At 41.1% G+C, this 22,932-nt stretch overlaps 2 protein-coding genes across 3 annotated transcripts; both read right to left on the minus strand.

Moving 5' to 3' along the window:
- Positions 1–1,528: 1,528 nt before the first annotated feature.
- On the minus strand, positions 1,529–17,115 carry LOC124308208 (uncharacterized). Its single transcript, XM_046770695.1, has 4 exons — positions 16,647–17,115; positions 4,778–4,863; positions 3,769–3,993; positions 1,529–3,182 (listed from the first exon to the last, which is right to left on the minus strand). The coding sequence occupies exons 2-4, from the start codon at positions 4,856–4,858 to the stop codon at positions 2,604–2,606; spliced, it is 885 nt and encodes a 294-aa protein (XP_046626651.1). The 5' UTR covers positions 4,859–4,863; positions 16,647–17,115; the 3' UTR covers positions 1,529–2,603.
- Positions 17,116–18,117: 1,002 nt separating this feature from the next.
- Positions 18,118–21,661, minus strand: LOC124307165 (hyaluronidase B-like). Of its 2 annotated transcripts, none has more exons than XM_046768601.1 (5): positions 21,408–21,661; positions 20,966–21,180; positions 20,484–20,910; positions 19,744–19,954; positions 18,118–18,820 (listed from the first exon to the last, which is right to left on the minus strand). In XM_046768601.1, the coding sequence occupies exons 1-5, from the start codon at positions 21,644–21,646 to the stop codon at positions 18,518–18,520; spliced, it is 1,395 nt and encodes a 464-aa protein (XP_046624557.1). In that variant the 5' UTR covers positions 21,647–21,661; the 3' UTR covers positions 18,118–18,517. The 2 variants fall into 2 exon arrangements, with proteins under 2 accessions (XP_046624557.1, XP_046624558.1); XM_046768602.1 differs by lacking the exon at positions 21,408–21,661 and adding an exon at positions 21,251–21,267.
- Between the last annotated feature and the right edge of the window lie 1,271 nt (positions 21,662–22,932).

Genomic DNA, 22,932 nt, shown 5'->3' on the forward strand with positions numbered 1-22,932 from the left:
GCGGGATAGTTCACGATAAATTCTCATGTTACACCGTACCGGAAGGGCGGGGGTAGTTTAGACAAATGAAAGGACTCAAAATTTTATCAGAACCTCCTTATTGGTCCTTAAGGATACTGGGAACCAATCAGGAAGTAGTTTAGATAACAGCACGCGAATCTTTGAAAAGCGTTGCTTTTAGAGAGTCGTCAGCCAGTCGTCAGACAGTCGTCATTCAGTCTTCAACAAGAAATCATTCTCTCAGTTTTAGATAATCCATTCGTATCAAGTCGAAGAGTCTGTTAAATATCCGTAAAAGGTCTTTTACGAAATCGATACATCAAGCGCTAAGTGAATTCCGTGTTCTGTTACTTAAATATAAACTTTTTTTTTCTCCCATTATTCATAACTAAAACCATTTTAACCGCCTTTATAAACATAAATTAAAGAAACGAATAATTGTGTTTTAAAACTTATATCATGAGTAAACCAATCAATTACCTTTAACGCATCCATTCAATTAATCCGTCTAGCATAATTATTTTTCTTTTCTTTTGAAACCCCACAAATAAAGTAACACAGTTTACAAGCTAATAAAAGCTCAACAATCAGTCAATTAACACCGTATCCAGTCCTCGCCGAGCACGCAGAGCCGCCCCACAGAGCCCGAATCAACAGTTAACAACAAAAGGTAAGTGATTATTTTCAAGTGATCAAATTCCAATAACTCATATCCGGGAAAATTAGTCTGAACTAAGCGTTATATTTATGGAGTGGTTTGGTCATCAGCCAACCCAGCCCATAACAGTAGAAGTTCAAGATTTATACATGCGATAAGACGAGATATGCAATTTAACTAGTGTATCACAATACTTGAAACAGTTGGTTGAACTGAGCTCATGAATTGAGATGACATGTCTTCGATTTTAATTAAATTTTCGATGAAAACATTGACAGATCTTTCTGTTTTTAATAGTACAATCTGTGTGTCAGAATGCTCACTTTTGTCGACGATGACCTGCTACAAGATATATAATGGCTTATTGAGTTAACATCTATTCTCTAAGTTACGGTGCAGAGTTTACTTTGTGTATTTAAAAAATTCACACTTCATGAAAGTTGATTATTTGATTGACCGAAAGTCAGACAATATTACAAAATTTCATGTCGAAAATAAAATGCTAAAAATATTACGAGTCTTGTGTATTCAGTGTTGCTCCATACTTGTCCGGATCTAAAAACTTTTGCTCTTGAAGGAGTGATTTCGATTGTACAGTAAAAAAATTCTCAAAATTTTTCTACGGTTGAAAAGATTAAGATTCTATTTCTGATTATTTGCAAAAGATACCGTAAAGTTGTACATTTATGTTGCTCATCACGTCATGCAGTATTTTCCAGAAATTAGTCACCAAATTTTCCAAGTCCAAGTAAGCTGTTTATCTTGTTAGCAGTTTTCACGACATGTGCTTTCACTGTATTTATATTCAATGAGAATAAATTTCCTAGTAGAAAACGGAAGGTACTGATCTACAGTAAATATAGCAAGAAGTTATCATTGGACTGCGCATTACGAAACGAAACAAAGTTCGACTTACATAGGCGCTATATTTTAAGTCAAGTAATAAAATAAGACTCGGTTATACATACATATGTAATACATGATACATATCATATAGCTACTGGAGAGTATTTTATATAAATTATACAAAATAATAATAAACAAATGCTTAAATTTATTGTTAAATAATTAAAATAATAATAATTATTATTCATTATATATTAAAATTTTCCTCAACAACGAATATTATTATAGATAATAAGAATAATAATTACGCAAAAAATAAAAAAATAATAATAATAAAAATCGCATTGACTCAAACAAATTGCCTTTTGCCGCATTGTAAAAATAAATAAATTCTTCGGGAATGTTGAAATTCTCAATATAATTTATATAATACATGTGTTTTATTTTTTCGCTAGTCGATGTACGTGTACAAATTACTATTCGATTCAAACGAGCGACTACTTTTACGAGCGACATAATTGGTAACTAAAATCATTAACACCCCAAATATTAGTGCAACAACTAAAGCTTAGGAACCAAATTCTTTTTTCTGTTATGTAAATATTGAAATTCAGCAAGTTTTTTAATAGTTTCAACGATCGCCGTTCATCTAAATCGAATATACAAACTGTATTCGTATCACACTTATAGTTCAGTATGTGACAATACTTGATTCGTAAATATCAAAATTAGGTGAAATGAAAAAACCGTGGCACCTAGGCTTACATATTTACGTACATATAACAAGTACAATAAGATGTCGAAAAATACCCACTGTTCTACGTAAGATCTATTCAATCCTTGCCTTCCACCTAGTTGCACTTAGAGAAATATTTTCAGTAGTCTTCATCGGGTTCACCACAGCTCAATTAATATAAGAACATTATTATAATATTAATAATTGTAATAATAGTAATAATAATTCATTACGTGAAAAGGTTTCTTTCTTTTCCTAAAAGAAAAGGCAGTTTATTCCGTTGCCTTTTTGGCGACCAGCGTCAAAGTGCGTACAATTCGTACAAAATGACTTTATAAAATGGCGTTTAGCAAGCCCTAATTTTCAGAAATCCTTCTTTTTATCCTTTTCGCCGAGTATATTGTCGTGGTAGCTGATCTCCTGACCCGCGACAGCTGGATGAAGGTGATGCGGTTCAACGTCAATCTTCTCCTTGACGTCGGGGTCCAAAACAAGGGAATGATGGGGTCCTCGATGCATCGATCCGACGTGATGCGGCTTGTGTTCCGGTTCTCGCTTCTCAAGCTTGACGAGCAGTTCCTCAACGTTTTCGAAATTGTCTTGATTAATTTCTCTCATCACCGGACTCACCTTCTCTGCACCTTCCGGTTCCTTCAACTGTCCCAGTAATTGCAGAACCTTTTCGGGGTCCAGTACCACATCCCTGGAATTATTTCCGGAAGCGTCGATTGTTGGTGTCAGCAATATGTCCGGAGTGTCGTCGACGATGTTCAAATTCTTGTCCAAATTTTCCTCAGGCAATGGCTCCTGCAGCAACGGTGCGTAGTCCAACTTAATCTTCGATGTTTCGGTACAAGAACTACAGGAGCAATTTGTGATTATCTGCACCTGCTTTTGCATTGTGATCGGCTTGCTCTCCTCATCTTTGCAATCCAATGTCACCTAAAGGTTGTTGAAAACAAAACATATAAATACACGTACGCATATACAGACATAAATCCTGGAACAACACGCCTTGGTACCGACTTTTTACCAAGTCCATGGTATCGTAAACGTCAGAGCATTTTTAATCAATTATGTAGGTTACTATTTTTCTAATCAAAATAGTAAACATTTCGTTTACAATCGGTGACAACTTCTCGAAAGTAATAATAACGATTACGTTTTTTGCTGACTAAACATTTATTCCATTGAAATCTACCGTAGACCAAAGAAGTAATAATGAGATTTCATCTTGAGACAAATTCCAAAAATGCGAGCAAGAAGATATCAATGTCTGCGAACTATTCTAACTATTATTTTCAGCTACCACAATCGATAATGAAATTAATTATGCAACCGACAATAGTTTGATTGACAAAATGTTTGTACTAATAACGCGCAGTCACGTCACGTTCTGGTTGCAGTGAATGCCCGTTGAGTATGACTAAGATGAAGTGTACCACGATTGGAAAATCAACCAAACAAAACTACAACAAAATACCGAAGTGCATATAGGTATGTATACATCGAGAAAGTGTTTTCTTACCGTGTGCCAGATGCTGTCCAACGGTTGGCATGAATCGCAGTAAGGTCTTATGAGGTCACCAGGTGCTGAAGGTTCGCTGTGCGGTACCATATAAGAGAAGCACGCACCCACGCACACGTTATTATCCAATTCCTGGGAGGAACATTGCGGCGAGGTAACGACCTGCTTGATGGGGGTTGTCTTGCACCAGCTGTGCTTGTCGGGATAGAGTACGATGTTGTGCACCTGAAAACAACAACGCCCCAGTACCGCAGGTTAAATATCGGCGCAGTAAAAGGCAGGATGAAAATTTGCATATGGAATGGTTGGACGCAGAGCGGGGAAAGCCCCCACAAATTCTTCCTCGCATCAATAAACGCCACGACGGCAGACATTTACGACTGGGAGGTGTACGGGTTACCGTGCAAGTTAGCCCAACTCGCCTTGTGTTTCTTTGTGACTTTTTAACGCGTTTGCTCGCTTAACCTTGTCCTCACCAATAAACCTTGTCTTCTAAACAAGCAGGATATAACGCCCTGCAGCAACTCTGGACCCGGGAAGCCGAACGCCCCAGAATCATCACCTTCGATAAATAATCTCTCGTGCTTGCTGTTTAACTGAAAAACATCCGACGACTGTTTTTGGCTACTATAAGCCGAAAAATTCTTAGCCGAACAAGTTCTCAGCTTTTCTGTCTTCCGACTTGTTTCTTGCAAGAAAGGTAAAGCAAACCAAAGTGAAGCGTTCTTCAGTACCGCCGAGACGTAGCTTCGTGCACTTCCCAAGATATATCGCATCGTGTACAATCGGGCCTTGATGCCCATAGAGGGTTGCGAGTCTTTTAAGGACGGGGGCTGCCTCTTGGGCCTCGATTCATGTCTGAGACCCTTCTATGGGCAGGAAGAGGCTGCGGACGTGTAAGCCTATAAACGCACACGCGCAAAGGTATCTACCGCTTATATCAAATGGGAATACATCGAAAGGTGAAAGGTTGAGATAGGCATCACCTACCTGGATAATATCAGCGTACCTTATGCTCTCGATGGGCTCGTAGAAGCGAGAATTGCATCGTCAAGATTGCGAGGAAAGTCGATATTGTTGTCAAGCCCATGTTTGCTGAAACAGTTGAAAAGTTTTGCATTTAAGTACGACTGTCAAACTTCCAAGATCTGAAAGCTCTCTGGATAGATAAACAAAAATTAGAGTAAATCTGCATGGTGTTAAAAAACAAAATGGACAAAAAATTCAATCATCATAATGAAAAGATGAAGGTGTATTTGAAAAGCTCAGAACAATGCTTTTGGAAGTCGACCTATGGCGGCCCTTCGATAGGCTCAACTATCATGTGGCGACGGGAGTTCTGGCTAGACGGACGCAATGAAACACGGTCATTTAAATTCCTTTGATTTTTTCGCATGAATGAAAGTTAATGGCTGCTGCAGATACGAGGGCCTCGTGCTGCAGGTGAGGTTCCAGGTCGACCAAGGTTCGACGACCGCTTCGAGTTGCGTCACTTGCTGGTAGGAACACAACCGCACTGCCCTACCCGACTATTATGACCATCCAACAATCGCTCTGCATTAAACCTGCCCAGACTGTAAAACGCGTAAGATGAACATAAAAAATTCTTCTTCACACCCATATTCGACGCGGAAGCTTGTTCATCGCCTTCAGCACCAAATTGCTGCAGCAAAAATATCGAATCGTATTCTAAATATCACATCCCGGGAATTCGAAACTGTCACTATTGATGGAAATTTAACTTGTCTATAGGTGAAAGAAAAAAGGAATACGATTCTAGTACATTCAGCGATTTACTTGACATAAAGTGATTACATGAAGATATAGACAAGACTGTGTATAAGAATTTTCATGAGAAACAGGGTATTCAAGCAATAGACTCAATATTTGACTTCGTTCAAATTGTTCGAGTCAAAGCAACGATTAAATTTTACAACTTTTCATTTCTGCGTTCTTTGAGTTGGGAATTCAGTATTTCCAGACCGTTTCCTGTTATCATTTTATGCGGGTCTCGTGTAGATCTGGAAAAATCATGTAAAACCAAAAACAAGAGATAAAATTTATCCCACTGCTAACTTCAGTAATTTCTTGTAAATGTTTCCGATTAAATTGCAGTAAAACACATGATTTTTCTTCACACGGTGTTTAAAACCAATGCCTTAAGTATTTCATAACCAGTTGTAAAAACTTCTGATGTGATCTCACAATGGCTCTCGGCACTAATTTTCAAGCATATTCGGATTTCGCAGCCGAGCATCCTCGAGACAACCAGTTTCACGAGCATTGATGGAAAAAAAATGATGTATGAGAAGACACGGTGATATGCTTACATGGAAAGATGAGATTTTTCTAAATTTCTTATTCAAAGTGCGATTTACGGCTTAACGAATTCGAAAAACATCAAATAAATATCGTCTTCCTCAACACCCGCAGGTACCTCAAGTGCAAAAATGTGGAAAATCACACACGGTTTAGCTGGCTTTACGGTCGTTTTGAGGTGCAAAAATGCTCATTATATTCGTGATATTGTAGCAGACATATAGTGAAATAAGAAACGAGTTGCCGACAAAACGGGGCTAATTAAACGCCGTGGAATCTCACCTGGCTAATACGTGTATGCACGCACACCACACACCATAAACGTGGGGACCAGACAAGCTGACACTAACGAGCACAGATCGGCTGTATCAGATGCTGTCTGTTGACAAAGGTGACTTTCGTTCTTTGATAGCACCAATTTTTCTTTGAAATACGGTGCATTCCGAACCTTTTGGTTTCGCTCTAACTTGTTGTGTTTCCCTGTTGTTTGTTTGCTCACGTTTTTTCTATTTTGCGTGTGGCGCTGTATTGCTTTTTGTGCCTTTTGCCTCGACGTTCAGCGTCGGTGATTTTCAACCGTTTCTTATTTCAAGTTCTGGGAACTTGCAGCAGCCTCCGCCAAGAACGATTCTACACGAAGGTGCCGCAGCGCAGTGCAGGATGGTGGCCCCTGTAGCCTACCTGCGGAGCTTACGGTGTCTTTCAATAGCGCTAAATTGCATGTATACAATATATGTAGGCATGCATCGGTACACACGTATTCTCGCAGTTCATACACACACACATATATATAAGTATATATGTATATGCCAACTCATGGAGCCGCGGTTGCAAACTCGCATGCATTATGCACATGCGGTAGGTATTACATGGACGACTCCGGCGTACGGGGAACCAGTAATTCTTGTCTGCGGGATTCAGCGAAACCTTTATAATGTACCAATGCACCGAGCTGCAATGGAACGGGTGTATAAGGTATCCGGTCCTCATCTTAACAGAGGCTTCGCGCCGAACGAAGATTTGAATGGCAGTGGACAACGTGACAGGGACGGTCCCCAGGTATCGAGGGGCCCAAGGCTGATTTACGAGGGCCAAAGGACAGCCTGCTATTGTTGGTCAACACCTCACAGTAAAGGTACTGCCGTCCCCGTTCGTAAGGTTTTTTTACCGAGGTGCACTGCACAGCCATGCAGCTGCAGCCCCGACCTAAACGGGCCGAGAATTTAAACCGGGGCTCCATCTCGATGGCCGGATAATAAAGGATAGAATTATAAGTATACCGACACAGTGAAACGTTGTTCACTTTAGGGTTTTTTCGAATTTTTTGGTAACATTCAGGAGTTGAGCATTACTACCTCGGAAATGAAGAGCGGAATTTCGTCCTTCACAAGTTATATCTAGTAACGTACTCTACCTCATGTAATGCCTGCCGGTCATCGTTTCTTCAGCAGAGGTCGTTTAGGAACAGGCTATGCGATAGGTTTTGAAATAACGTCGAGGAATTTCATTCTCAATTGAAGGAACCCTTGCAGCATTAGAAAACAAAGAATGTTGGTAGAGTGAATCGTCTCATATGATTGAACAGTATTCTAGGTAAAAAATCTGCGATTTCCGATCGAAAATCTTTTTTGCATAAAGTCCTGCGTTAATGAGAAAAAGAACGAACGTAATCGTATTCTAATTCAATACAATTTCGCTACATTTTTATTCAAATGCCAAAAAATCCAAGTTATCGCATCAAATTTCTTGATACATTAACTTTTAGCTGGCCCCTTCATCTAGCGTTACATTACTGGCACGTTGAGGCCATGCACCAAGGCAATTTAATATTTTGACTTGAATTTATTTTCGGATACTCACTTAAGTATCTTTTACAAGATAAAAAAAAGTCGCACAATAATTTTTAATTCTAAGGTGGTTAAAATTTTTCTAAACGGCAGAAACATTCACGTTACGAATGTCTTGATTAAGAACCCTTAGGTCGCGAACAACCCCAAGGTGCCAGCTAAAGGATAAAGAAGTTTTTCTGGGTACAATCATTGCACGATGATCACGCGTTTCCAGAACCTCTATAATATAGTATTCTGGTAGAGAATTACAAGTCAATCGTAAACCGCAGATGTTCAACGTCTAAGCATCGTTTCATTCAATCCCTTACGATAATCGGTTTCAGTTCGCGATACAAAACGTAAAACTACATATGACAGAATTATCTCTCAAACTTTTGTACCTCATCACTGCGATGAATTTTCGTAATTGAGAAATTCGTTCTACATACTTCAGCTCTCAGAAGACGCATTCTTCGAAGCTGTATAGAACTCGACGAACGTACGAAATTTCTTCAACATTTGTACTATGTAGACAGAGAGTAACACCGATCGTGATGTTCCGTGAAGAGAAGTTTCTGTAGCGGAAGTAGAGTGACCTTTCCTTTTCACATGAATATAATTTTCTTATGTACACTATCAAGACGATATTCTGCACGACTTAATGTTTGGTTCGATAAACTTTTCAGGCTGACATGAGTTTCATTGCCGTAGCGGATGGCGCGGAGCAGAATAAATGTGTATCTACTGCAAGCAGTATCGGTGAATATGGGTTTAGATTACTACAGGTTTAGAATACTGGCGTTTCGTCAACGAGAACAGAACTGCAATATCCTTTCTGCTCCAATCTGGGCTTCACTGATACCTGGTGATTATTGACCGAAAACTTGCGAGTTTTCTGAGCAGAAATTTTTTATTCTACAACGTGCACAATCCCTGATTTATAAGAGCAAAATGAAGTCACTTGAAGAAACTTGGACGAGCCTTGAACTGTTGCAAAGTTGATTATGGGACATGATTTCTTTCATAGCACACTTTAACCTTTATAATGTATTTATTAGGATATAACAAGAAACAGAACTTCGTACAATTAGCATAGCGTTTGTTTAGCTTCACTGATGGCATCTGTTACAAGAAGGTAGTGTTGTATTTGACAAACGAAGAAGACCATAGAATAATAACTATCTAGAGGGTCAACTCAGAATCTTAAGTCTTAATCTTAATTCTATCTCAAGTCTATCCTTGTAGTTAGCCTCTCTTTCAATGACTTATTATATTTCCAACATGAACAAGATCCTAAAATACAAGTTGCAATATAATAACTAAATATTTGGTATAAAAGAACACGTAAAAAGCTCTAATTTTATCGTTATTCAAAGATTCCATCCACCTTTCCCATATTCGAGTCTCATATTAGCCGTTTGCAGGATTCCGTACATCAAAAAGGAAAAACGGAACCCTTACAGGATGACTTCGTTGTCCGTCTGTCCGTCTGTCAAGAGCCGTTTTCACAGTATCGGGTAGAGGTATCAAGTTGAAATTAATATCAAATACTAAGGTCTATGCTCCCTTGGAGGTGCAAAAAATTCAAGCTTTTAAGGCAAGACAATCAGAAGATGCGGCAATTCATGTCGTATATTTTGATACTCGCAACCTCACAAATCAAAACCTATTCCCGTTGACCTAGAATCACGAGATTTGGAGTGAAGTAAGGTCTTATAGTACAAGTAAAAAAAAAACGTCAGAAAATAGTTAATTTGTAGTTATATCACATTAAAGAAAAATAAAAAAAAGAATCGAGTTTATACGGAACCCTCAGAGCGCGAATTCTACTCGTACTTGTCCGGTTTTCAGATCGGAGCCATATCAGGTGCATCACGCGAGGGGATATAATATTTTCCTGAAGCTGTGTGCAATTTTTTTTTATCGGGGCGATTGGAAAAAAAGTGATTAAAAAACATTGAGCCAATCTATGCCGAAGAGAGGAGGGAGGGTCTTGAAATTGACGCCAGCGAAGCCCGCCCCTGACAGCTGCAATCTCCGGTCGAAAATCGCACCCCGGCTCAATAGCTCTTTGTTGCTCCGTTGAGCCCGGCACCTCCTCTTCGCACCAGGTTCGCTTCGTTCAGACTCTCGCTGCAGGATTCGCTTTGCTTATTTTTCAAAGGGAATAAAAGGGCTACGTTCAGCCGTGAGTTTAATTTGATTCTTAACAAAATTCGACGCGCTCCGAAACCGCAAAGTGCCCATCCGCCCCCTCCGCCCATTCCGACGCCTTTACCTTCTCTCGTAACAATAAGGACTTGCCTATATTATATGCACCTCGCTGCCACTCAACGGCGCAACCTTCCTATCGCTTCACAATCAAAGAAACCGTCTCCTATAACGTAAACCGCTCCTCCGCAAAGCTTGAAATATAATTCAAAGCTTCCTTCAACTCTGACGGACAATTTTTAAAATTAACTTCTCCCCTGTATATCCCCATTGTACACTTGTTAAATTCTTTTACATTAGCCGTTTTTAGGAAGGTAGGCAATTAAAGCGAACTTTCAGATTCATATTGAGTCAGAAGTGTATCGATTTTTCCCTCCTGGTATAGAAGACGGAACTAAAACTACTTTTCGTCCAGAGGAGAGGTCGCATAAAAATGAAAATTCTATTAGGTACATGAAAAAGACTTGAGGAACTCGCCGTTTTAAACGGCGTTGCCACAAAACATGTAAAGGACTCCTGCACGCCTTGACTCTTTTTCTTTGAACTGGTTTTTATCAAAAGCGAGATACATTTTCATTGCAATGCCGATGTTCTCAGATTTTTGGCTACATCGTCGTAATTTAAACAGATGGAAAACCAAACCCTAGTTCTATTTCTGATATAGCAATCCTTTACCACCCTACGAGCCATACTTTCCACGTTCGGCAATACCATGAAGATACTAATTTGTAGTTCAAAATCAACGTACGAGCGCATAACGGACTTGGTAAATCATTTAAGCTAATTAAATAATAGCTTGCGATCTAGCTAACTCCCGCGTATAATAGTCCAAAGTTCACTTCCGTATATCCTCTCAAGTATTCTACAATTGCCGTTAATTTTCATAGCCACTCATTTGCTGGTCTGTTTTTCACTTATAAATTACAACGTCAAAGTATATTTCTGATTGATTCGGTCCCACGTAGCAGTTTCATGCTCATAAAAAATAATAATTTATTAGGTACATTATAGGATTAACGAAAGTCTCGGACAGTAGAGTTAGGAGTTTATCATCTCTTCGTTTTCATTCTATTTCAAAATTCTCGAGTGACACAACTGAGACGAATGCTATAAATTAAATCACGAATACTTTTCGCTCTTCGCTGCTCAAATTTGAATAGTTCAAATTTGAAATTTGATTCGTTCTTGGCTGACGTGCAATTTCAATCTTCCAAGCAAAAATGAATCGTCGATTAATGTAAGCTGACGCGGTTCTGTTCTTCAAAGGACCCAATATAGAGTTAATTATTCAAGCGACTTTGAAGTTCGTCGGAGACGTGTGTAAACATAATTTACATTTAAACACATCAATTTAAATTGAATGCTTGAGATTGGGATGAAGCTGTCCGTGATGGCAACACCAAAAGTGCAAGTACTGGTATGAATATACATATACAGGTAGCCATCGATATAATAGGTATACACTTGAAAGACCGAATTTCATTAGCTGGCATTTGACTGCAGTATACATATAATATAGGTATGTGTTCAGTGTCCATACTTATATACATATAGTCTCGTGCAATAGTTGTCAGTTCAGAGTAAATACATCAACGTGAGCATGTGTAAACAGGTATGTATACCCACGAATACGAAATAGACGTGTAAAAGCGCAACGAGAAAGTGCCGAAATTAAAAAATAACGGAGATCTTGATAAACAGCTATACCTTATTATGTGCCTACCTATATATATAACCACGTGTATTTATACAGGTACGCGAACGCTTAACGATTATGCCACCATGATTTTACCTCGGCACACACGCACGCATGCCTATGTTATACGTATAATATAAGGTTATCCGTTTGTTACACCACATATCGCAGCAATTACGTAGTACCCGAATAAACGATTTAGTAAGGCGTCGGCAGAATAGTTTACAAGCCGAACGGTTAACGTTCCTTTTAATCTATCCGATCGTGTCCGTAATTACACGAGATCGTTCCACAAGCTGCATCCCTTGACCATCTGCGGGCTCGTTTAATATACATTCGAAATACATAACACACGTTGTAACACCGTTTGTCCTCCAGCTATCTGCTACACGTTCCTCTAGTAAGACAGAGGCGGTGTAGTTCCATTACTTGATACCTGTAAGTGCGTCGCACGCTCGTCAGATTTTCACTCAATTTCGATTACCATTGCAGATATTGACGGAAATGTACAGCAAGATTTTACCGAAAAATGATTATATATGTATACTCAGAAAATCCTGAGATTTACGAGTTTGGGATTTGTTTCACGATTAAAATTGTTACTTTCAACGTGTAAGCTGGAATGAAAAATATGCTTTGCAACAATTTCAAGTGAAATTGAAAGCCGAACATGCAGCTCTTAGTTTTGTATTTTTTGTATCTCTGGGGCCGTTCCGCAAAAATAAACAAATTTTTTATATCGTAGTTTTCTGAAAGAACCATAGGTTTTCATCAATTTCTCTAACATTCGATGTGAATTTATGTAGAAATGTTGAACTCACTTATCGAAAGCAATGATTCTGGACCTATACTTTGTTTTTTCCTTAAAAAATTATTATTCCTCGTAAGTGTGTTTGGCTTTCATCGTTAATTTGTGATATCTTATATTTTTCATTCACGTAATCAAGGAATCTCGAAAATCGCAACAACGAAAAAAGTTTAGAATTTAGTATGCAAATATATTCTCACGGCAGAGTTGGTATTTACAGATGTCTGTAATGACATTTAACTTTCAAATATGTAGTATCGAGCAGGGTATAATATCCAATCAAGAACTCAGAACGAACATTGCTGGTGCAAAGTATGTAACCACGTAGCAGCAGCTGCAGATGAGAAAAAGCGGTCTTCGAGATCATCAGAATTCACTCGAAACGTTTAAAGGCTTCCAATCACCAGCCGCAGTCGCGTACTGCATATTCGCGATTCTGCCGTGAGTCGACGGTTGAGATTTCACAGAATTATACAGTATCGAAGAGAGGAGTAAGAAAAAAAAAAGAAAGAAGAAGAAAAACGGGAAAGATAAAATAAAACGAAATAAAACTGAAACGAACGAGTCCCCGCGCAAACGGCATCACCACCATCTGCCCGACCGTCCGTCCGTTCGTCTGTAATCTGATATTGGGATAGGTAGATGCCTTAGCGCTGTACCAACACAGACTTGCGTCCCATCACGCGTACTCGTACGCACAACGGCATTAATGTCGCGGCGTGCTTGTGGCTGTATACGCGTGTATAATACACACCAAAGATCCATGCCCCGCCGGGGCCGGATCACCTTCGACGTCACCAACCGCAAGCTACCAACCCGTCGTTCCAGGTGCGCTCTTGGTGTAGGCTTATGCCCGGCGTTCATGTGCGCAAGTACCTTCAAACGCGCGAGTCGCAAATCAGTCGCGCAAAGTAAATTTTGCGCGAAACTGTGGCGATGGGCATCATGGAGGCTAGCGACAAGTAACCGCGAGTATCGGGGCTGTAAGCGTCGCACGAGTGTAGATAGGAAGGCTGTCACCATTATAGGCTTGGCGAGTGACATACACCCGTGAAAACAAATACATTCGTGAGATTCTTAGGTATTTGCCGACGGCTTTGATGTTTGCGTTCTTCGAAGAATACCTTACAGTACTACGCATCCTCCTCGGGCATACCTACCTACGTTAGAATTCCTCCTCACATTTATATTGGCTACACCTCGCTCAATCGTAGGCCTTGCAGGTACCGCGACGCAATTACACAGCCATGATGTGCATGCAACGTAGTCTGCCACCGGATGATTCTTGAAAAGATAAAGACAACCGCAGCCCTTGGGCCATGTACGAAATATTGTGTTTTAACCGGTGGGCTGTTTTCATTTCACGATAGTCTTTTTTCGCATAATTTCGCTTCTTCAGCCTCTGAACGTCGCTGCAGGTTGCAGCCTTCAGTGATGAAATCGACGAGCGAGTCGCCAAAATGGCGTCGTAACGAAAATGCAACGAGCGTCGCGGCGGGACGAGAAATTTCTACAGAATGCAAATGCAAGAAAATGCTGAGTAATACGTTGCATACACAGTGCATATATTGTTTCTATTCGCCGTGAGAAGAAACGATTTTTCTCAAGAATGCCGCAAAGGCTTCTTGGGCTTCAATTTAGGGACCACATCACTACGTGGCGACGGTTCGCCGTACAAGCGATTGTTTTTCGAATGGTAACCTTGAAAGTCACGAAGAATCGGACAACTGGTTGAATGAACGATGATGATGTCGAAATTACAATTTGTGAACCAATGAGAAGAAATGTTTGAACTCCGTAAACCAATGAAATTGCAGAAGGATGATGTTTCGACCGCTTGTATGACGTGATGGTTTAACCTTTCGTAGCCGTACAACAATTCTTAATCGACAAAACGTAGATGCGTAGAGAGAAAGAAAGTGAAGGTTATGTTCATCGAACATGTTTTTAAATTAGATATAAAAGTTACGATTATTCGATTACTTGACGGCTGAAAATAAACTAGTTTAAGAAAAAAGAAATACCTACGTGTGTTTTAACATGTGCTGATTTTTTACTTTTTTCAGAAACAAAAAAAGAATCATGAAACGTTGGGGCAAATTCATCGGAAGAGGTTATGTCGTTATGACCTTTCTCACCAAGGTGTCGGAAAGGTGTTCGCGCCACCGAATGCGCGGTTGTTAATTTATTTCTAAGCGATGCTATTATAACATAGGTATACGGTATACATATACATACATATACATACACCTACGTATCCCTGCGAGACAAGCCTCGGAAAAAGATGTGCAGTCCCCTCGGATATACCCGCCCATTTTTAAGAGGTGGGCATTAAAAACAACAATGTCATTACATTTTAACGATCTGTTCCGCGCTACCCAACTATAAAGAGGGTATTCTCGGTGTTGGTCCGTGCATGAAGACACAGAGGTAGAGCACTGGCTCCTTCACACGAATTGCTTTCTGTATTGGGAGGTATACGCGCGTGGTGCGCGGGCGTCGAGCGTCGAACGTCGGGCCCTGGGCCCCCCTCAGGGCCCGTGGGGCTGAGTTTGGGCCGGCAAAGAATCTCCCCCCCCCCCTCCGGGGCCTCGTACGCGGGAAGAATCAGTATGGGTGAAACAGAAAAGGAATAAGAAAAGTTGAGATGGCGCCACACGTCGACCGTGTTTTCGGGGCATCCTCCCTGCTGTTGTCGCCTTTTTTTTTTCTTCTTCCTTTACTCTTTTTTCTCTTTCGTCTCTCGACGTCCTATCCACCCGCCTCTTTCTCTCCCTTCTTATTCGTAAAGCTCCTCCGGGCACCGGCATTTTTCCCTCCTTCTTTCTCCCTCGCGTGACCGCCTTTTCTTTATGTATCGCTATCGCGTACGATCTTATTAACTGGCACCCACGCGCTCCGGTGGACCACAGAGCACCGTACGTCATTACCATATTTATGTTTGGAAAATGCGATGCATTGGTAATCTTTCTAGCTATACGTATACCAAGGCCCAATGACCGCTCTTCCGCTGGATCCTCATTGCGTGGGCAACAATCCATGCAGCACGCTGTGGTTTATTGTACCGATCGCAAGATATCTTTCACTTTTATTCGTTTCAAATGCAATTAATATTATCATGACTCGACTGTTTCGAAATCCTTGCTCTTTCCCTAGCCGATAATTATCTTCGCTTAAGCATCAATAACATATCAGTATGTGAGTATCCATAATCGTCGTCGTATTCTACTATAATAATTGCTACGCCGTCAGTTTCATTTTTTCTAGAGATCTAGTGTTGAGCTCAAACTATCGCATCGTGAAATTTTTATTATTTTCGCTCAAGTGTAAATGTGCGGAGCATTTTCGCACATCCGCTGAGAAGAAACGTGTTGGTCGTATGTATACGTCAGTAATTATTGGTGTTATACCTATACGCATGTGTACCCAGTGTCTGCCGCGGATACAAAAATCTAAATTTCTAATTCGTCGCGGTAGACGATTCATACAGTCATCGTGTCTCGGTGTATCAGTCGATTTTCAACAATCGGTTGGATAAATTTTACGAAAGGCGATCGAGGGAAGACAGGAAAACAATCTTAAATCATGAAAATCAAACGAGTAATGCATGAAAAAAATTGCAAACGATCTTCGGCCGATCGTTATTAAACATTTGTGCGGGTTTTGTTCGACCGCTGGTCGGTCGTTGCCCTAAGTAAGAAGCAAGCCGGTATAGGAACTTGCTGGGAAATCGGCACGGAATATTAGCGAGGTAAAACATGTACATATGGTGGGGGAAACACGGCGTGTGTGTATATCTGCAGCTCGGTAAGGCCGCAATTCTTTTGCGCCTAAAGCCAACCAGTCTGACAAGGCTCCTAGCTAGCTCAAAATGGACAAATATCAACGATGACGTAAGTCGCGAATCGAGGATTAGCACGACGTATGATGAACTGATGCGTCGATTTATTGCCGATAAGCGAGAACGGGGTCGAGAGTAATTGAGGATGATGAAAAACAAAATATAGAGACTCACCGGAAAAGAAGGTTGTATCTTATGTACCACCTCCGCTTCAGTTAGCTAGACGATAGGAAATTGGAATATCGCGATTCGCGAACCGATTTACACTCGCGTGCTGCTCCCGCTTATCAATTCGATTAATATACCTATTACGTACTTCTGCGGTTACAAGTATACGTACAATTCAAAGACGCGGCTGTTAATACCCGACTCGCGTGTCGATCCTGCGTGTAGAACAATTCGGCGCAATTGGTCGCGTACGCGATCGGATCGGTGACCGTCCTCGTCGCGATCGGAATCCTGACTCTTAACGAGGTCCCTGGTGCGTCGCGCGGAGGCTGCCAGGAGCCGACTGAGCCTGGTCAAGCTGCAGATCTCGACGGCCCCGTGGCGGTGGCGGCGTGCTGTTCTTTCCTCTCCTGGACCCGGGGCCCGATCTCGACTACCTACGACCGTCGCAAGAGACTGTTCCGAGGAGACTGTACATATAGGAGGAGACTGTAAAAAGCCACATCGCCCGGGGCCTTACACCTCGAACCAGTAAAACTTGTCTTGTCCTCTGACGCTAAAGTGCATTTTACACGAGGTTCGACCGAGCGCCGCATTGTCGCTATCGCACACGCGAGTCTACTGGCCAATTCAACGAGGATCGAACCGTGCAATGCACCGCGGAGAGGGTGACGATCGCATGCGCACGTTTTCGACAAACACACCTGCAAAAACAGAAATCAACAAATGGAAAAGCAAAACGAAATCGCGGAGCGCCGACGCGTCGCGGACCCCGGAGTTCAGAGAAACGGAGTTGAAAAGCGCTGCCGATTCTCACGGCCACCCGTCGCGCTCGTGCGGCGATATCGCGCATGCGTGTTTCGGGCCTGACACGTGCGGGCTCAAAACTTAGAGGGCCTGTGCACAGATGCACGTTTATGCAGGGCGTGTTAGAACCGAGATGTTCGGCTCAGCGGTTCGGATGTACGAGTTCCATTGTAGGGAATAATAAATTGATTACAGAGCGTTCGTTGCGAACGCGGTTTGAAGAGTTTGTCTCGGACGGTGTATATATACCTACGGCTTCCGCGCCCTGTCATAGGATTCTCACTTTTATTTTACACGACCGCATGATTAATAGCAATTCTTTTACCTTTTTATGCGACGGCGTGTACGGCCTATAGGTTGATACCTGCAGCGCACACGTCTTTCGCCTCACAGGCACGTCCGCGTCTGTGCAGATGTATAATATACGAGTTCTCCAGTTCAGCTGGATTGATTTCAAATTAATCAAACGCAAAGTGACGAATTGTACCCACACTATATCGCATACTCACACGAGCGCACCCTCGGTCACTGATTTATTAATCCCTCGTTCGTTTTCTGCAACAGCGGATCGGCATCGATTCTCGGTATGTCCATAATATATGTATATAAATTCTTGCGAGATTTCACCCAACGTATGTGATGTGACAGGTATAACTTGCAATTTCTCCACTTGGGTGGTAAGCCATAATTTATTCGAGTTTTATTTTTACAACATACCTATACATCGAATTACTTTACTATTTTCTTTGGTTTTTTATTATTCAGAATAATTTGATCGTTACCCTTACACTTGTAAATACTACATTATATAATACATTTATGCGAAGACACATCTATGAAAACTAGGTAAAACAACCGTATGAGCAAAGCAAAACGCGTCGATTCAGCCATTGGCAGGTGTACAGACGGAAGAGCCCAATTTACGAATCAGTTGGAACTGTTCGTTGCGATTGGCTTTATTGTTCGCGCTCTCTGTAGTGCAGTGCCGCTCTGGCTTTACACGGCAACTGGTCTAGGATCAGTTGTAATAATTACATAATATTTGTAATTTCGCATAAGCCTCATTAGCGTCAAACCTTTTGCGCTATAAAATTGTACTTCGCACTCTCCTCTTCTTCGGTGTTCATACTCGCTGCCGTTGACACAGTCGAGGTATAATCGGGACCTTCATTTTCTTTTTCTTCAAGTTTCCCAGAGTCCAATAGAGACCTTCCCACGTTGAATTTCCTCGCGATTGGACCGAGCGTCTCGTTCAGATAATCCTTGAACGCCTGACACTTCAGTCTTGTGTCCAGGTCGCCGGAACTTCCCCATATCACTATTCCGTCTCCTCCCAAACTTTTGATTGTTTTAAAACCGTCGTGCACGTCATCCTGTAAAAGATGAATTTCAATCACGTATAGTCTACCGATAATTGAAAATCTTCAAATTATCTTACGATTAATAGATTTGAACGATTTCGGTAATTTGTTGCTAATCATTCTCGACGACAGTGCACAGGCGACTTCATTTAAACGAATGAGTACCTCTTCGATTCAACGATACATCAACAAGAAATGGACATGTATTGTGGAAACATTGTTATGCAGCTAGTCTAGTTCGTTTGATATTTGCAAACTTTAATTTGATTGTTAGCGATCCCTATCTCTGGGTCGAGGCAACTCTGATTTACGTTACGTCAAGGCTCGTTGACGGTTGTAAAAGACTCATTCATGAAACCGCTGATATCTAGTACTGTCTCGTTATCAAAGGCGACTGCAGCATGAATCATTGCGAGCGTCGTAAGAAGCATACATATACGTCAGATAGGAACAATTTATCTAAGGAGTATTGTGGTCCATAAACGTCGGCAACATGCGGAAAATTAGACACGTGGCCTTACTTCTATGCCACTGAGTTGACATTCTTAATTTTGCATTCTATCATATGAAAATACGATTGACAGCAATTAAGCTTGCACGTGAATAGTTTCAGTTGCAAACTTGGTACTGAAATGAAGTCTGGCTATATCAAAAAGTCATGAATGATGTTTCAGAATTTTCGACAATAAAATTAACAATTTTGCTTCATTCCCATTTATTACATAAATGGTCGCTTAACTCCCAAAAAACTGTACAAGGGACATGAATTTCTATTACTTGTGAATTATTGAGCTTTAATCGTAACTAGTCATCATCAAATATGCAAGTACGCAAAGAGCTGGACAATTGTCTTCAACGTTTGATTGACTGATCTGCAGCCAACATTTTTTTATGAAAATTTACGTGATCAATTATCAAATCAAATAATGACTTACGTTTGTCAAGAACTCATTCCTACTATCCTGGTACTTGTACCAAAAGTAAGCAATCACCGGTTTTTTTGCATTCTGCTTAGACCTGTTTGATATCCTTATCGCCTCCGTTACTCTGCCAGTGATAAGTTCCATTCTCTCTTTGTGACGCAAACTTGCTTGCAGATAAACGGATGGTAGGAGAACGTTCTGCAAGTTGAACATCCAAGAAAGTCTGAAAATTAGATCAAAAACGATACATGTCAAGTGGAGAATAGCCCATTCGCTCAAAAGCAGAGCACTTAAATACGGACACTCGGGTATTGTGTTTCACTTCTGCTTCGATTTCTACACTCGATTCCAGTTCCCAGTTGCAGAGTGTATCCAACTCGAATGAAAATTCACAAGGGGAAAACTATTCCGTGTAGTCATTATGCAACGCCAATTGCGCCAATTACTAACAATTATTGCGAATGGCGTCATTACTATGTCTAAGTGTTTGCAACCACATACGTATACGACACTACTGTTTGGTGCAACTTAAATATATAATCACTGTCTTCTTATGTGAACGAAATCTCGAGCGTTACTGAAGTCAACTACAAACCGCAGGTATTCTCCTCTAGCACAAGTACTCAGTACCGTTACATAACGTGTATTTACTGATGACCCGGAGGGAGAATGGATTTCACCATTTTTTCTGTTAGTAAACGTGTAAATTCTTTGAGATCGTTTCTTTTTTTTTTTTTGTTGCAAAGACACACCTGTTGTTCTCCTGGTAAACTTTCGGGTCGCAGCCGACGGTTGGAACGTTTGGCGTCAAATTGAAGCAGTAAGGATAAGCGTAGTAGCTCCATGAAGCCTTCGGCCTTAGAGTACGGGCGAGACGCAAGGTGTCCTCCATGAAGAGTCGGCCTGATTTTTCGAATCGCCTCGTCGCCTCGCTGACGACTCGATTCTTATCCCAGAACGGATGCCTGGCTCTTTCAATTTCCGTTGACAAGTCGCGATATGGAGCAAGCGAGGCCCAGTTCTGTCTGAATATGGGCCTCCAGCTTTCAAAGTCGATCACAGCGAGACCCGAGAAACCGACGTCCTCGATCTGCTGGTCCACGTGCTTCCGAAAAAGTTCCAAGTGGAAAGTCACGTTTCCTTCCTGAGGAACGCCGCCATTCCTCCTCACAGTGCGCCCTGCAATAATCGCAGTTTTAATAACCGTCGTGTCTGGAATTCGTGAAAAGCTTACCGTTCTCGTCCTTCAGCAACGCTGGAAAAGCACCCGGGTCGTAAAGTATCGCAATCTGGTCACCTCGAAAATGATCCTTCTTGTTCTGCCGTATTCCGAACTCGGGTACTTCTTCGAAGAACATCCCATGCCGGTGACACATGAACGTCGGAACGTTCCAGTAGATGTAAAAGTCGCTTTCCGAAGCACCCGAGACACCAGGCACCTGCATCAAACTGAATCAGATTATCGTTTTGTCTCTGAGCCTGGACCGACGAAAATGAACAGTGAAGAAGACATGTGCACCTTATTGTCCCCAACTCAATTGATCAACTGATTCACCTCGAGTTCTTGCAACGGATGAAGGTTTTATGATAACAATGATGACGATGATGATTATGATAATTGCGCCGGCGTCATAAGCGGTGTGAATTAAACGGAAGTAAAAAAGTTTGTGTTATACCCAAAAAATGTGGCATTTGATACGGCGACGAAAACGGCGACCAATGCGCACTGATTGAAAGTTTTATAGTCCATTCCAACCGAACATTTGCCAGAGCCTTTTTTTATGTACTCTACTTTTCTGCCTGGCTGAGGATTTTTGTACAACGGCATGTCAAATGGTTGCGTTCGACTGAATTCCCCTTGATCTAAGGCCACTTTATATTCCGCATCACATTCCCCACCATTTCCACTCGGCATCCGATGTTATCAGCATTGCATTTTTTATTTACTCGACATGACCGTACCTTGTATTTTTATTTTACCTTTTTTCTCTGTGCTCTACAACCTTTCATTGAACAATTCGATTAGTTCCCAGCTATTGTGAATACGTATACCTATCGGTCATTCGGATCGGCCATCGGCTTAAATGACATATATCGCGTTTACCTTCGCACGAGCAAACTTAAATTTACCCAGTGCTGTCAAAGCATCGTTATTCGCCTACGATAGAAAATCCCGCTTGTAGTTGAGAAAGTAAATACAAATTTCGAAATCATCGAAATATCACCAAATACCGAAATTTTTGCTGTATGAAGCCGTTCGGTTTTGCCATAGCAAACTAATCACGATTGTAATTTGATAGTTCTGATGTTATGCAAAATCTCAATCCTAAGAATATTTGTAATTCAGTTCATCTTTTTCACGTATTTCCAAATGATCAGTATCTAACTTCGAAAAATTACAATCGAAACTATATCTATCGGTTGTTGAGAAATTATCCTAAATTACATACGGAAAAATTACCTACATGATTTTTCGTAATTTCACACTTATCGTAATGAATGGAGCGATTGGCCTGTCAGTGAGGAAACTTCCGAACAGCTGTGTTTACCGCTTTGTCGCAGAGACAACGGACAGAAGTATGACAAGCAGGTTTGAGATACGGATAACACCAACGTAGATAAACTGGTCTCTTTTAGTCCTCGTATATATTTAATTTAAATTTGGGAGCAGCATGCGGAGGGTGATATTTAGACGAAGACATTTGAACCGCCACAGGTATCAGAGGAGCTGATTACGTAAAATATAGGTTTTTATTAAATACGTGAGGCGAAAAGACCGTTGCCTCCTTGTTGCACACGATTCTTTACATAACAATAGTATGTTACGCGTTTTTCGTGAAGCACGAAATCGAGGTTGGGGTCGCGTAATGTCAGACTTGTAGGCGACAGCGCATGCGCGCAATACTAAAGAAACCATGTTTAACTCCTAGGACTTAAAAGTGGTGTTTTCAGTACTCCGCACATGCGCATTCGCAGACTCACTCGACCGTCATAAAAACCGGTACTTTGTATACGAAAAACACTTACGAACAAAACGCAAAAAATATACTCGCGTTATATAAAACTATGGTTACACTATTTTACTCCACCTGTCACGTTTTTTGTTTCCCTTTCGATTCCCCAATTTTGGAGATTGTGAATGATGACAATGTTCAAATTTGTATTGCTTGATAACAGTTGCTTTCGAGGGTCCATGATGTA

The sequence above is a fragment of the Neodiprion virginianus genome, chromosome 6 (genome assembly GCF_021901495.1).
Source record: "Neodiprion virginianus isolate iyNeoVirg1 chromosome 6, iyNeoVirg1.1, whole genome shotgun sequence".
Lineage (NCBI taxonomy): Eukaryota > Metazoa > Arthropoda > Insecta > Hymenoptera > Diprionidae > Neodiprion > Neodiprion virginianus.